The sequence below is a fragment of the Aethalodelphis obliquidens genome, unplaced genomic scaffold (genome assembly GCF_003676395.1).
Source record: "Aethalodelphis obliquidens isolate GAN/ISIS:26980383/991018 unplaced genomic scaffold, ASM367639v1 scaffold8, whole genome shotgun sequence".
NCBI lineage: Eukaryota > Metazoa > Chordata > Mammalia > Artiodactyla > Delphinidae > Aethalodelphis > Aethalodelphis obliquidens.
Window position 1 is genome coordinate 3,671,989 of NW_020837952.1, and position 15,249 is coordinate 3,687,237.

Here is a 15,249-nt window from a genome sequence, read left to right on the forward strand (position 1 = left end):
ACCATTCCTATAGCCCGGAACCTGTTTGAAATTATTCAAACTATCCAATTTTAAACTTGTTCAAAGGTGCCTGCTCTGCCTCACCCATCCCTTCCACAGCAAAGGCTCTGGGCCAGGCTTTTCCCCTCGCTCCTCCTGCCTCCTGACTGACCCTCGTACCCACCCCCGCCCCCCGTGAGGCCCTGTGTGGCCCGGCATGACATGGTGCGGCATGCCATGCCCCCTTATTTTGGGAACTGGAAGTAATAAACTCTTCTTTCAAAGGCAGTTATCTCTGTGTCTCTCGCCTTACCATACCTGATTAAAACAAAATCATAGGTGGGACTTCCCTGGTGGTGCAGTGGGTGAGACTCCATGCTCCCAAGGCAGGGGCCCTGGGTTCGATCCCTGGTCGGGGAACCAGATCCCGCATGCTGCAGCTAAGACCCGGCACAGCCTAAATAAATAAATATTTAAAAAAAGAAGAAAGAAAGAAACCAAAACTCATAGGTACGTTCTAACACTTAACAAATCTTCTGGCCAGCCACATTGTTTAGAGAAGTGTTTCTCAAACTATCTGTAGCGAAGGACCAGTTTTTGTCTTTCCCATTTCTTCATGAATGATACTCTTGTAAAATATAATTGCAATAACCTTCTAGAAAAATCATCACATTCTTGGATGTTGTAAAAATGCCTACTTGCTATTAAAATTTCTAAATGCTTCTCTCAGGTTTTTACTGTCTCATTGCAAGCCAGTAGCAGATTATATACTAGCATCGATCTGTGAATGGTTCAGGGGAATGAATCAGTGAGGGTGCCCAAACATATATGTGAAATGAGGAATAGCAAGCAAAAAGCTGGAGGAGGCGCCGACCCCTCTACCAGCTCAACAGCATGGAGAAGGAACATGGCCATGTATGTGCCCTTTTAATACACAGTGACACCCTCCACTCATAAATGAGACCCAGTGAACATTCTAGAATCTAATCCATGCAGCTCCTCCTCTCTGGTGCAGGGATGAGGCAGAAGAGCAGAACAAGTCAGAGTGATCAGGAAAGGGGTCAGAGATGCTGCATACCTGAATACTATTTTTTAGAGGTCTACATACAGCATATAGTATGTATTTAACTGTAACATTTGTGTAAAATGATCTGTGATAAGTGGTTTTCTTGATGCAGTTTCCAGTAATCAAATTCATTTATTATCTCAGAGATTTGTGAGTTGCTTCAAGCCACCGCAAGAAGAGACTACATAACAAGGGAAATACAGGTTAGAGAATGAAGTATGATAAAACTAGAAACATCCAAAAAAAATGTACCCACCTGGGCATGGGGGCTTTGTACATTACAGGAAGAGAATGGAACTGGGATCATTTTGAGTCTAGAACTAGAAGTGGAGTTCTAGGTAAAAAAAAGATATGGGCAGAAATATTAAAGAGGAGCCCTACAGCCATTCCAGGGTTATCATCAAAAGTATTATTTTAAAATGTTTATTTAGCACTTTTAATATGTATACTATATTGGCAGAGTCCTAGCCCACAAAGAACTTTCACAGTGGAATCATTTTACCAGAAGGGTAAGGCCTAAACTCTAAGGCAAAAATCTTATATAGCTAAAAGTTACTTTGAAATTCCTTCAAAGCCATAATTGGGCAAACTGAGTATCTCAGGGTAGCAAGGAGGATTGTCTGAGGTCAGTTGTCTGTCAGGTTTTGTTCTCTTAGAGCAGAGGTCCTCAAACTGGGATTGCATCCCCTCAGGGTACTTGAAGACTTTCTAAGCACAGTTTTAAGGAACTTGATTTCCAGATCTTTAAGTTACATTTTCCTACGCCTAGGGTGAGGCCTGTGGTCCAAAGTCACACCAGTTCTTTTCCACTTTTCTTTTCACAGTCAGCCTTCTCCCACTTTACAAAAGGAAGGCATACCTCTCTCTCATCCCAAATCCTAAGTGGTGTATTGCCCTAAGATATAAAAATCTTTGGAGGTGCGAAACAAAGGGACAGTTGAAAATATTAGGGTCTAAAAAGTTTTCTTTAATCTAGGAAACAAACCCATTGTAAGGCTTTCTGAATTTACCTCTCTCTTATATACTTGTAATAAGAGTGAAATATAGAGTTATAATCAGGGGCAATGGGATGTTTTAAGTTCAGGAGCAAGATGGATGTCCCTGGGATACATATTAATACATTTATTAAAAATTAAAAATGAAGTCATACTTTTTCCCATGAAAATAAGTCTGATTTGGCCAATTGCTTTGACATTGGGGACTGGCTTTGCTAATTAGATCATATGGTGGGCATTTTTGTAAATTAAATGAGCTAAGTCTGTGGCTTTAAGGTTTTGATGAAAATATCTTTAAAGCATGTGATAACATCATTGTATTAAAAAATTAATGTTGGCAGTGATGTATAGAAATTGACAATATTTTGGTTATTCTAGCCTTTTCTGTTGGGTTAAGTATGGTTCCTTTAAAGTAAAAGAATAACCCCTGTAAGAGGTACCGATATAATTATTAGTGAATAATAAATAAGGCCTTTTTGATATCCTCAGGAATCAGGAAGTGGAATACTTCTATCAACTGGGTACAAGTCCTTTGGCAAGTTGGGTGGTTTTCAGTTCTTTGCCTTCAACACAATTGAAAGAGGACTTGATTTAATTGTCAGCTGATAGATCATTAAGATACATTTTGCTGATAGCTTACTATGCAATTTTGGCGTATAACTTAGAAGGAGTTCAAAGAATTGAATGACATTACTGTTTATAACAATATTCTTCTGTACCATTTACATGAATAAGGTTTCTCAGCACTTAAAATCTAAATAATATTAGAAGGGAGAGAGGGGTTTCTGTTGAGCCATGTTTGATTCTAATAATAAATAATACTATCTACAAATATTTAAACACCAAAACACTAATTAGAAAAAAAATTCATCTCACTGAGATATATTTTAATAAAATTTTCTTTTTAAGCTTAGTAATTACTTATAAAATGTAGAATATATTTGTGATCAATTGTATTAATGAGAATTGTAATAAAAACACAATCCAGGAGAAGTTTTTAAATTTCTTGGAGACTCATGGTCACAGGAAAATTTTCTTTTAATTTTAAGTACAGTTTATTTATAATTTTTTGTTGCCGAAAAGTATTGAAAGGTGATCAGTAAAATGCATTAAAGCATAAAAATATACATTAGCATAAAATTCTCTAGGGCAGGTGGAATGGAAGTATGAGCTGAAGGAGAAAAAGATGAAAAATTTCTAAGTGATAAATACAAGTTTGACTTTAAAATGTCAATGCTGGGAATTATATAATTTACAAATACTTAAACTTCTCATGAAAAAAACGTTGACTAAAATGGAGGAGGAGGGGACATACCATTTTCAACTGAACTAAAAAACTATTGGCATAGTTCTTAGCCTCTAGGGCATGTGGTACCCATTGAGAGAGTGGCAAGTGACTGGGCACTTTTAAATTCTCTCCTTTTGCCAAGTGTGGCATAGAATCTAACTTGGTAGATTAAAGGCACACTCCAGGTGAGCTCATAGTAATGAGAAATAGACACTGAATGTATTTCAGGTCAAAGACAGGTGTATCGCAAGGTTATGGGGCAAGGAGAAGTGAGTAATGATGGGTGTTGAAAAGCAGTAGAAATTCGACATCCCGAAGTGCTTTCTGGAAACACCTGTGTTCTGATGAACAGGAATGCAAGGATGGGGCCAGACTGGGGAAGCTGACAGCCTTTGTTCAGCCTCTGCGGGGTCCCCTTCCTGTCTCATGCCTCTCTCTCTGTCTCTCTCTCTTCCTGCCCCTACAGTCACTGCTCAGCATTCCGGGCTCCCCATTCCTGTCCCGCCACAACAGCAAAAGCAGCATCTTCAGCTTCAGGGGGCCTGGGCGGTTCCGGGACCCGGGCTCCGAGAACGAGTTTGCGGACGACGAGCACAGCACGGTGGAGGAGAGCGAGGGCCGCCGGGACTCGCTCTTCATCCCCATCCGAGCCCGCGAGCGCCGCAGCAGCTACAGCGGCTACAGCGGCTACAGCCAGGGCAGCCGCTCCTCGCGCATATTCCCCAGCCTGCGGCGCAGCGTCAAGCGCAACAGCACGGTGGACTGCAACGGTGTGGTGTCCCTCATCGGCGGCCCCGGCTCCCACATCAGCGGGCGTCTCCTGCCAGAGGTGAAAATAGATAAGGCAGCTACTGATGACAGTGTAAGGAAGTAAAAAAGTAGACCGAGGCTAGGCATGGCCTTCTCTCCCACTCCCTTCCTCTCTTCTCTCCCTGCTCTGTCCCTTCCACCCGGTCTCTCTTCCGCGCTCCATCCCAACTCGTGTCCCTGCCCCCCCACCACTTCTGTTTTCTCCCTCCTGGTTTGTTCCTATTTCTCTCTTCAGCCCTCCTCTTTTACTCGCCCTGTTTTCCCTTTTTTCCTTGCTCCATTTTCCCCCATCTTCCTTTCTTGTTTCTGACTCTGGCCCTTTCCCCATCAACTCTTTCCTTTATTTTATCCCTTTTTCTCTCTCTCCGTCTCTGCACGTCTCTGCCTGCTTATCTCTTTTCCTTCCCACACCTGCTTTGACTGAATGCCTCTGGCCAGAGGATCCTGCCCGGATGGAATGAGAAGGGCCTCTGCCGTCACCAGTGACCAAGTCTGAGCGGGTTTGGAACTATCATTGCTTCTCTCCCCCTACGTCCTCCCTCCTCGTAGGAAACAACTTGGAATTTAAAGCTCTTGTCTTCCTATTTAAAAAAAAAAAAAGTAACATAGCTTTGAATACTTTTCTTAGTCTCCTCTACAAGAGTGAGATGTGATTTTTCCTCTTTTTCCAAAGAGGAATGTGCATGGGTGATGCTGAGGGTAGGAAGTAGGCACTGGGAGAGCCAGGCAAGGAGAGGTTAAGGAAACCAGTGGGGAACTGGACCTAGACATTTAAAAGGGATTGAGATGGAAATAAATCGAAGGAGGGGAAGGTAGGTGGTCAGGGCAAGAACACATGGTATATGGGGGAGGAAGGAAAAGGGAAGTGAAAGATGAATTTTAAATGTAATCAAATGTCAAGCTCTGGAGGAGCTGTATATCATAGCTTCACAAAATCGCTTGTCTAGGGGCTAGGATAATGGCTCGCCTCTTTGGGAAAAGCCATCCCTTAACATTTCTTTAGATTCTAAGATGTTTATACCTTTTTTTCTAGTTTTAAATTCTTATAACCTTAGTGATCCTAATCCTTTCTACCTCTAGTTCCTTAACTTTCCTCAGTCCCTCCTTAGCCGGTCTCAGCTTCTTGAGATAGCATGTCGGTCTGTTTTGTTGCAACACTTCGGTTTCCTCTAACACAGCATGAAGATAGCCAGCCCTTTCATTAGCATGTTGCATGTGTGGAGGAAAATTGGACAATCAAGGATGGAATTATTCAGAGTGATCTGTTTTTAGCACTTTAGGACAGTTGTTGACTGCCCTAAATTCAAAAGACAGTTAGGATATTTGACGTTGTCCTTCCTCTTCCTGACTTTTTATTTAAAAGCAAAATGTTTTCCCCCTTATGTTTGTGTAGCTCTTTACAAGGTACACATTACTTCTGCATGCTTTATTTGTTTCGAATAAAAATTCCATAAGGCTGACAAAATGGAGCTGATTATTCCTGTTTTTGAGATGGGGAAACAGGCTCAGTGAGTTTGTACTCCTTGGGGTTACACAGCTCATCATTGACAGACCTTTCAGAAACCTCAGTCTTCTGCTTCTCAGTTAATTTTCATGTCTTCTCCGCCTAGTCACGTGGCCACTGCTCTTCTGGAGAACTGTTTGTTTCAGATCAAGCGTAATAGGTACAATAATGATAACAAACGGTGTCTCCAACGCCCCCTGCAAGCTAGGTGGTTGGCCAGAATAAATGTTATGAGTGACTGTCTTTACTTGAAATATAATTTTTTGATCTTCACTGGTTCTATGTCTAGATGTAAATTTTTTGGCTCCGTAATTAGATAGATAATTATGTTCTCTAATAAAACAAGAGATGATGAGAATGAGGGGTGGATCAGCCTGGACAGTACAGTGGGCATAATTCAGATGTTGAAAACAAAAGTAAATTTTGATATCCTAGCAGTTTTAAAAAATATTGAAGCGAAATAATATATCTTGCTTTTTCTTTGAAGAGAAGGTATTAGAAAAGGTATCCAGGAAGAAGGAGCTTGAGCTTCAGCTTAAAGGCAGCTGAGCGGGTTTGCGGGTTTTGTTTTTGTTTTTTTAGCAGCTTCTGTTATATTGTGTGGGAGGTAAATCTGAGAGGCAGGTGAGCAGATGGCTGTGGAATGTAAGGCTGTCTGCGCTGCCTTACGTTGTGGCTGACAGAACGCTGCCTTTGGGGTTTTGGGGGTCCTGCACACTCAACACCCTGTAAGCACTTAGGAGATGCTTTGCAGTGGCCCCAAGTGATGACGGTGACCGACCTGAGGATTCCCAAGGCCAAGAGGTCAGATCCCAAAGTGGCAGGAAGATGAGGTAGGTAGGACTGTATCATTCCCAGGGGCTTCATAACGAGGAAAAATTATTTTGTTAGAAGCCATAAAGAAGCACCTCCTAGTGGTTAATGGTGTGGGGAAATATCTAAGTTACATTAATAGGCCAAAAAGACAAAACAAAACAATAACAGAATGCATATAGTTTGTGTGGTGTGATATCATCTATATAAAGACAAACTGCATATAGAAAAAAGATGACTGACTAAAAGTTAACAGTAGCTGCCTTTGGAAGGGGAAATTATGAGTGACTTTTTTTCCCTTCCTTAACACTTTTCTGTTCTTTCTAGTTTTCTACAATGGGCCTAATACTTATAGCTGCCGTAGACTGAGTTCTGATGACACTATGCTAAGCACCTTTATATGTATGATCTCATTTAATTCTTATAACTTCCCCATTCAGTAGGTGGTTTTATCCAATCAACAGATAGACTCAGAGACTTAGTGACTTGTGGAAATGGAACCAAGGTCTTCCTGACGCCAAGAGAACTTCCTGACTGCTTATTTGGGAAGTAGGAAAAGTCATTTCTCTTAGAAGGAATTAATATATTCATAATGTTATATGCAGCCTGGGCCAAGTGAGCAATTATTATGCCTCTTTGGGTGAGAAGATAGTGATTCTCACTGTCAAAACGTTTTGGATGCGTCTGCAGCTACAGATGAACTTGTCCTCGCCTGAACCATCAGAGTGCTTCCAGTTACATACTCACGCTTTATGGACTGGTGTAGGAGCCGTTGATGGTCCATAAGCTGATCTCACACAACATTAATGCTTGGGCTATGCCACATCTGTATTTTTTTTTCCTTAGGCTCAAATTAAGAAATATGATATTCCCTATGAAAAAAAGACATCCAGACATCACCTCATTAGAATCTCATCAAAAACTATTTCACATCTTCATTAATTATTCAGTTGTGATTGAGTGGTGATAATTTTTTGATAGTTTGAGAACTTTTGCGTTTTGCTGAAGCAGAGGATAAGGGGACTTTCCCCATGTCTTCATCTCTGAGCTGGAAAATCATTGCTCTTCACTCGTAAAGGAAGCAGGTGCCACTGACCATCCAAAAACACACATAACTCAGAAATCATGTTGTAAATGCAAAGCATTATCTCATTTCATGCTCACAGCTCCTACCCTCTGAGTTAGATACTACTATTGTGTGCATTTTACGAGGAGGAAACCAAGGCTTAGAGAAATAAAGCAACTTGTCCAAGATTGCACAGTGAGCAGTAGAGTTAGGATTTGAATCCAGACAATCAAACTCCACAGCGTTAACCACTAACCATTATGCTATGCTAACTACAAAGCCCGGGTTCTTTATTTACTCAAGTGATCCTGAAAAATGAGCATCTCTAAGCCCATTTCCTTATCTGTAAAAAAGAGATAAAAAGGACCGTTGTTATAGGGCTATTTGAAGATTAAATGTAATAACATTTATAAAATGTGAAGCATATTACTTGGCCCATCCTTGGTATTCAGAAAGCCAGTTTCCATTCCTTTCCCTATACTTTTTTGGCCTTTGTAGCCTGAGAAGTAGACAGTGGGATTTCTGCTGAATCGCTTGACTTGGAGAGGGTCGGATTTCTTCTAAGATTCCAAAGATCCTTTGAGAAGGAGAAATTATTGTACAGTATTTTAAAGCAGAATACCGCAAAAATTTTAGAAAGGCTTGAAACAGGAGATAAATGGCTGGGTCCTAAGCCCACTTCTAAAATGCTCTAAATTTTAGTCCCAAGAAAGGTGACTGGCTGGTAAGTTGCCAGTTATGTATTTCCTTGTGAAAGCAGTTCAGAATCAATAACAAGTTGAGATTCCTTGGATAGATCTATAGAAATGTGGGCAGAACCTGCCATCTGCAGACATGGTAGAATATCTCTTTGAGAAGGACAGCTACAATTTAGGAGGTTGGAAGTCAGTGGCCTAATAAACTTTGTGTTTGAGTTAAGAGAAATGCAACAAATTTGTATTGGGTTTAAAGTAATTAAGGTTCTCAATGGCTTCCTCTCTTACTGATAGTTTTGCACCAAGGCTCCTTAGGGGCTGAATTTTTAAAAGGCAGAGAGCTCCTGACTTTAAAAAGTTGTTAATTCTCCTCCTCCCTCCCCAACAAAATGAAAGAAAATGAAACAAATAAAAATATACACCTTCATCTCCCGCCCCCCCAAAAGATGACCCCAAGAAATAAGGGAGGGGAGAGAATGAGTATGTGATCTTTCCTCTGGTCCTTGGGTCTCAGCATGCTTGGAGGAAGACACCTCCTTCCCACCTTCCAGGTGATGAGAATTGGGCAGCTGAGCCAATAGTAGAGACATACCTCACAGAATCCCAAGCAGATTCTAGGTGGAAGGTGACGATGAAGAGTCTGCTCCAGGTTTTCTTCCCCTCAACTGGTCATAGTCTGACACAAGAAACAATAGCCAACATTACTGGTTGGAAAGTGAAATAGTACAGACACTTTGGAAAACAGTTTGGCAGCTCCTCATAAAGTTAAACATAGAGTTATCAGATGACGCAGAGATTCTACTCACAGGTATATGCCCAGGAAAACAGGTGTTCACACAAAAATTTATACATAAATATATGTATATGTTTTTTCAGAAAACACAGAATTTTGGTAGTGATTGTACTGAATCTGTAGATCACTTTGGGGAGAATGGACATGTTAATTATATTGAGTCTTCCAAACTATGAATGTGGTACATTTCTCCATTGATTTAAGTCTTCTCAAGTTTCTCTCAGCAAAGTTGTATAGTTTTTAGTGGGGGTCTTAGACATCTTTCATTAGATTTTTTTTCCTTGGTATTTGATATTTTTTGATACTATTGTAAAAGGTATAATTAAAATTTTTATTTTCAATTATTTGTTGCCAGAATATAGAAATACAGTTGATTTTTGTATATTAACATTATATCTCATGACCTTGATAAATTAATATATTGGTTCTATTAGCCTTGGAGGGTTTTTTATTGTTTGGCTCTTTTGGGTAAATTCCATAGTGTTTCCTACATGCACAGTAATATTTTCTGTGAGTAACAGCAACTGCAATCTTTATGCTCTTCATTTATTTTTCCTGCTTTATTGCACTAGCTAAGGCTTTAGATACAAAATTGAATAGACCTGATGAAAGCGTACATCCTTCCTTGTTTCCAATATTAGAGGAAGAGGATTTAATGTTTCGCCAAGAAGCATGGTGTTGGCTATAGGTTTCATAGATGATCTTTGTCAGACTGAAACTGCTACATTGTATTTGTGGCTTGCTGAGGAATTTTATTTTTATGCAGAGGTGTTGAATTTTGTTAAATGTTCTTTTTCTGCATCTGTGAGATGATCGTATGGTTTTTCTCCTTTATTCTGTTAGCATGATGAATAGCACTGACTTTTTTCCTAGTATTAAATTAACCTTGCTTTCCTGGGATAAACTCTGTTGGTCATGATGTAGTGTCCTTTGTATATATTGCTGGATTCTATTTACTCATATTTTGTTAAGGATTTCACATCTCTGTTGGTGGGGGATACTGATCTCTAATTTTCTTTTCTTGTAATGTTCTTGTCAGGTTTAGTATCAGGGTTATGTTCGCTTTATAAAAGACGTTGAGAAGTATTCTCTTAATCTCTGTTTTCTGAAAGAATTTGTGTAAAATTAGTATTATTTCTTCCATAAACATTTGACAGAATTCACTTATGGAGCCCCATCTGGGCCTAGAGTTCTCTTTGTGATAAGATTTTTTATTATAATTTCTTGAATTAATATGGGCTATTTAGATTTTCTATTTCTTCTTATGTCAGTTTTTATAAGTTGTGTTTGGATATGTTTGTTTCATCCAAGATGAAATGGCATAAAGTTATTCACAACATATCCTTATTATCTTAATAATGTCTATAGGATTTATAGTGATATCCTGTTTTTTCACTCCTGAAAATTATAATTTGTGTTTTCTCTATTTTTTTTTCTTGATCAGTCTTGCCTGGGGAATTATCAATTTTATTAATCTTTTTAAAGAACCAGCATTTGACCTTTTTTGATTGTCTATTGTTTGTCCATTTACTAATTCATTAATTTCCATTCTTATTATTTCCTTTCATATACTTACCTATGGCTTAATTTGATCCTCTTTTTCTAGTTTCTTAAGGCAGAAGCTTCGAGCATTGATCTTATATCTTTTTTAAGCTGTAAAATTTTCTCTAACAATTTCTTTAGCTTCATCCCATAAATCTTGATGTATTGTGTTTTCATTGTCATCAGTTAAAGTATTTTTTAAATTTCCCTGTGCAAACCTCTTTGATTCACAGATCTTTAGAAGTCTGTTGTTTCATTTACAAATATGTGGGAATTTTTCTGGATATCTTATTATTACCAAGACATTTGATGGAACCAGTTATTTGGATCTATGCTAAATGCTCTTGCCTTTGTAAAAAGATAATTAATGGATTTCTCTTTTTACCTTCTAGAATTTCCTAAGTATGGGCTTTGAAATGTTCATTTCTCAGCATCTTCTTTCATTTGTTTCTTTTTTAAAAGTTAAGCAATTGTACAGTATAGATTATAGTTCTATAACACATTATGGATTATGGAACAAATTTTAATATTTCAGAAGTTGTCTCCACATAGCCCTGCTATAGTTTACTTTCATTTTACATAGAAAGAGATAAATTGTAATTGTTCCATCTTAATATTAAGTTTGGGGATAAATTTTTCTTTAATTTTTGTGGATTTTTTTATCCAAGCTAAAAATCGTTTTATGTTGTGAATAGGTGTCAACAAATGATAATATAATGATTTGACTGGGTCTTTTTAGATAGCATTTTCATTAATTTTGTTTTTTAAGGTTGGTGTTATTAAAGCCTGAAGAATTTATATCTTATTACATCCAGCATGCCCAAAAGACAGTAAGCTACACTAATACCAAAGCCATATTAAGTGCAGTTTCATCCTTCTTTGATAAACCAGCCAGTCCATTAGATCTTCCAGTACCTCGGGGGTCAGCATTATAAAATCTATCTATTGTAGATTTGCGGAAGGGCAGTTCAATAAAAATCTAGAATTAATAAATGTCAGAAATAAGAATGTCCATTGTATTGGGACTTCTGTGTTCATTTTTAGATGATTGTCATTTTTTTAAATAAATTTAATTATTTATTTATTTTAATTTATTTTTGGCTGCGTTGGGTCTTCATTGCTGCGTGTGGGCTTTCTCTAGTTGCAATGAGCGGGGGCTACTCTTCGTTGCGGTGTGCAAGCTTCTCATTGCGGTGGCTTCTCTTTGATGCGGAGCACAGGCTCTAGGCAAGCGGGCTTTAGTAGTTGTGGCACGTGGGCTCAGTAGTTGTGGCTCGCAGGCTCCAGAGCACAGCCTCAGTAGTTGCGGCGCTCGGACTTAGTTGCTCCGCGGCATGTGGGATCTTCCCGGACCGGGGCTTGGACCCGTGTCCCCTGCACTGGCAGGCGGATTCTTAACCACTGCGCTACCAGGGAAGTCCTGTCATTTTTTAAATATAGTAGTTTAATCTCATTTATTAAATGTCATGAATATCAGTCTGGGAATTGTAGCAAAAAGTGATTTCTCAAAGAAATATACTGTATCATGACCTGAGCTAATGGTTAAGTCATTCTTACAAATACAGATGCTTGTATAGTAATGCATCCAGGAATTCCCAAGGAAACCAGTTCTTTTTCTTTTCCATTTCTTCTGTAGCTCTGCCAGACAGACAAAACAAAACAAACAAAACCCTAAGGTAAACCAAATCTCTGAATCAGTGGAACTATTTGATAAAACACCATGATGGGATAAATTGTAATCTGCCCGGAACTTTCTTCAGTACAGTTCTTAAAATCTAAATATATGTAAGAATAGAAAGGCTTTCTGATGTAACTCTCCAGAGATGATTATTTTCTTTTCAAAACTTACTGTCACTGATCAGACAGATACTTCTCTAGCTTCATACAAACACATGTCTTCCCTGTCCTGTGGTGACTGTCTCCGTCCTCTTACCTTCACATGGAAGGAGCAGCTAAGTTTATATGGTTGACGTGTTACAGTACAGCATGGTTAACTAGAAAGCTAGGTTTTAAGCCACCCCATTAAGCCTGATCTGATGTAGAATATTCAGGTTGGCACAAACAGCGCAAGCTAGGGACATTCAGAAACCCTTTGCTGTAATCTACCATACTGGTATCGCCCGAGGAGGAGCGTGTAAAAAATATTTTGTTTAACAGTCTGATGGTGTTTTCTGCCCTTTTTATTCAGTTGGGAATTCGAAAATTTCAGGTTAACTCATAAAATAAAAATGTAAAAAACAAGATAAATGTAACAAGACATATGAGGCAATGTGTTTAATTAAGATGGCAAAACCTACCACTCTTGTTTGCAGTGGCTTGGAGGAGATTTGGAGTAGAACTTCCACTTGCTAACGTTCAGTTAGGCCCAGTTTTGACATTTGGAAGTGACAGTTTGGTAGAATGCTGGTGCTCCTACAAGTGAAGGAAACCGTGTCTGTAATACTCAGTGTGATCAGGCACCTGGCCCTTCGTGAAATTTCACGTACAGGTGAATTTGACTTATTTTATCATGTGGTCCAATTCTAGCCAAATGCTGTGGATATGCGAGGAGGACAGGAGGGTCTGCTTCTGATGGCATTTTCCCAGGGGATCTGGTCTTTCTACTCTCTGCGTACATGGAGCAGATGATGTATTTGGATCCCAGCCAGACTCTTGGGTTCACTGTAGATTTTATACACACTTAAACGACTTGGTCTTGTCATCTGTGGAACTAAGGATGATCCATGGCCAACTCGTTTCATTCTACTCCTTGAGGCGAATAGGACTGTAGGATCAAAGTAGAAAGATCTAAGGAAGAGCATAGGTTCTCGCTCACTCTAGACTATATCCGCTAAGGCCCAGCCTTGACGTTGATAAGACTCTACTCACCCAACTTGCTGTTTTTTTCAGGCTACAACCGAGGTGGAAATTAAGAAGAAAGGCCCTGGATCTCTCTTAGTTTCCATGGACCAATTGGCCTCCTATGGGCGGAAGGACAGGATCAACAGTATATTGAGCGTTGTTACAAATACACTGGTAGAAGGTATGTGCCTTGTGATGCTGGTCCAAGCTGCTGAGCTATAAATATGTGGTGTGCATGATAATATAAATATAGTCCCTTGGGCTGAGTTGCGCAAAAATTGTCTCAGCTTTAGGAATAGAGTCTGCTCTATTCCTGGTTATAGAAACCAGCATTTCAGATCTACACGCGGAGAATCCAGGAAGGACTTCAAAGCCGCTGCCAGCACTGTACACAGATAGGTAAGAAGTATGAAGGAACAACATAAGAGCGAGCTAGAGGACCTCAAGAAGTCTCTGTAATCAGCACCATGAGGAGCCAGTAGGGTGACGTGAGGCAGAGAGGAACAGAGACGGAAGAACTGTGATGACAGAAAATGATGGAACCCCCCCTCCTGCCCTCGACCACAAAACTTACCTTCCTCTCTTCCTTTTTAGCTACTTACAGGTCTTTTGGTTTTCCCTTAAGGACAAGTGTACCGTGCATTGTGATTATACCTAACTCTGCCTCACTTTAAACACCCCCATACATCCATAAATACATTGCACGAGTGAACAGGTAAGCTGAAACCCCTCTAACGCTGGCGCTCTGTGCCCGGGGGAAGGGCAGCCGCTGTTGAATCATAGCGTGCCTGCAGCAGCGTAGCCGTCAGAGCCTGAACTCCGTAGCAGGTGGCTTCTCCGTGACACAGCCTGGCTTGCTGAGGATTTCCCATTACACTGCAGTTCCCTCGCAACTGTCAGCTTTCTGTCCGACTCTGGTCTGTATTCCAGGCTCCTCTTGATTTCTTTGGCAGTAGATTCAGTGACCAGGTTTTCTCTCACAAGATTCTGATTGATTCTGCATACTTCTTCTTCACCTGATTCATGCTGATTTAGCTGAGTTGTCCCATTATAGATCCGTACTGTACTGTTCCTGATTGCCGTTCTGCAGAATCCACACACCCAGGCTAACCCAGTAATAATCAGAGTCCCTGAGATAAGGAGACTCAAATTACTCTGGTGTCCTTGGAACAAGTTTTTTTTTTTTTTTTTTTTTTGAGTCATTTAAGCCACATACCACTTCTAGTCTGTGTGTGTGTGTGTGTGTGTGTGTGTGTGTGTGTATGTGTGTGTGTGTGAGAGAGAGAGAGAGAGAGAGAGAAAGAGAGCGAGCGAGAGAGAGAGAGAGATGGGCAGGGGCATCTGTGGTGAAAGGAGAATCCCTAGAAGGGAACCCGAAACTCCCCTGCACGTATGGGCAAGGAGTTAGACTAAACCTAGACTAATCTTGAGGTGTATCACGTAAAAAGGATACTGAACTAACTACTTTTCAGCTCCAGAACAGCTTCATTTGTCCTGTTTTCTTTAATTCCCATTGAGGTCATTGTCTGATAGAACATCTTTAAGCTTTATAGTTTATACTTTGAGATAACAGGTAAGTAACTGCAGATCATAAGAATTCCAAGATAAGATATATCAATATTAGCTTAAGAACCTTAGCAAATTTTATTCTTCACTTGGAGACCAAGACAAGATTTCTCTGAGTATCTGTAGCAGTTGAGAAAGAAAGACGAACAGCCTCCAACAGGCCTGTTTTATTCCTGGTAAAAACATCAGAGCAGAGCTATCCATTCAATGCAACAGTGATTTACTGGTTACCCCGGTGGCCTAGTGCAGGGTCTGGCAAAAGTAGATGCTCAAAAAATGTGTACAGAACTG

At 39.8% G+C, this 15,249-nt stretch overlaps 1 protein-coding gene across 5 annotated transcripts in view; it reads left to right on the forward strand.

Annotated features, from left to right (window-relative positions):
- Positions 1-15,249, forward strand: part of SCN8A (sodium voltage-gated channel alpha subunit 8) — a 170,824-nt gene that overhangs the window by 111,313 nt on the left and 44,262 nt on the right. For 4 of the 5 annotated variants that reach the window (XM_027106319.1, XM_027106320.1, XM_027106318.1 and 1 more), the window contains 2 exons: positions 3,795-4,157; positions 13,441-13,573. In XM_027106319.1, the coding sequence (XP_026962120.1) occupies positions 3,795-4,157; positions 13,441-13,573 (496 nt within the window). Of the gene's footprint in view, positions 1-3,794; positions 4,191-13,440; positions 13,574-15,249 lie in introns of all 5 variants that reach the window. The other variant, XM_027106317.1, reaches the window with a different exon arrangement.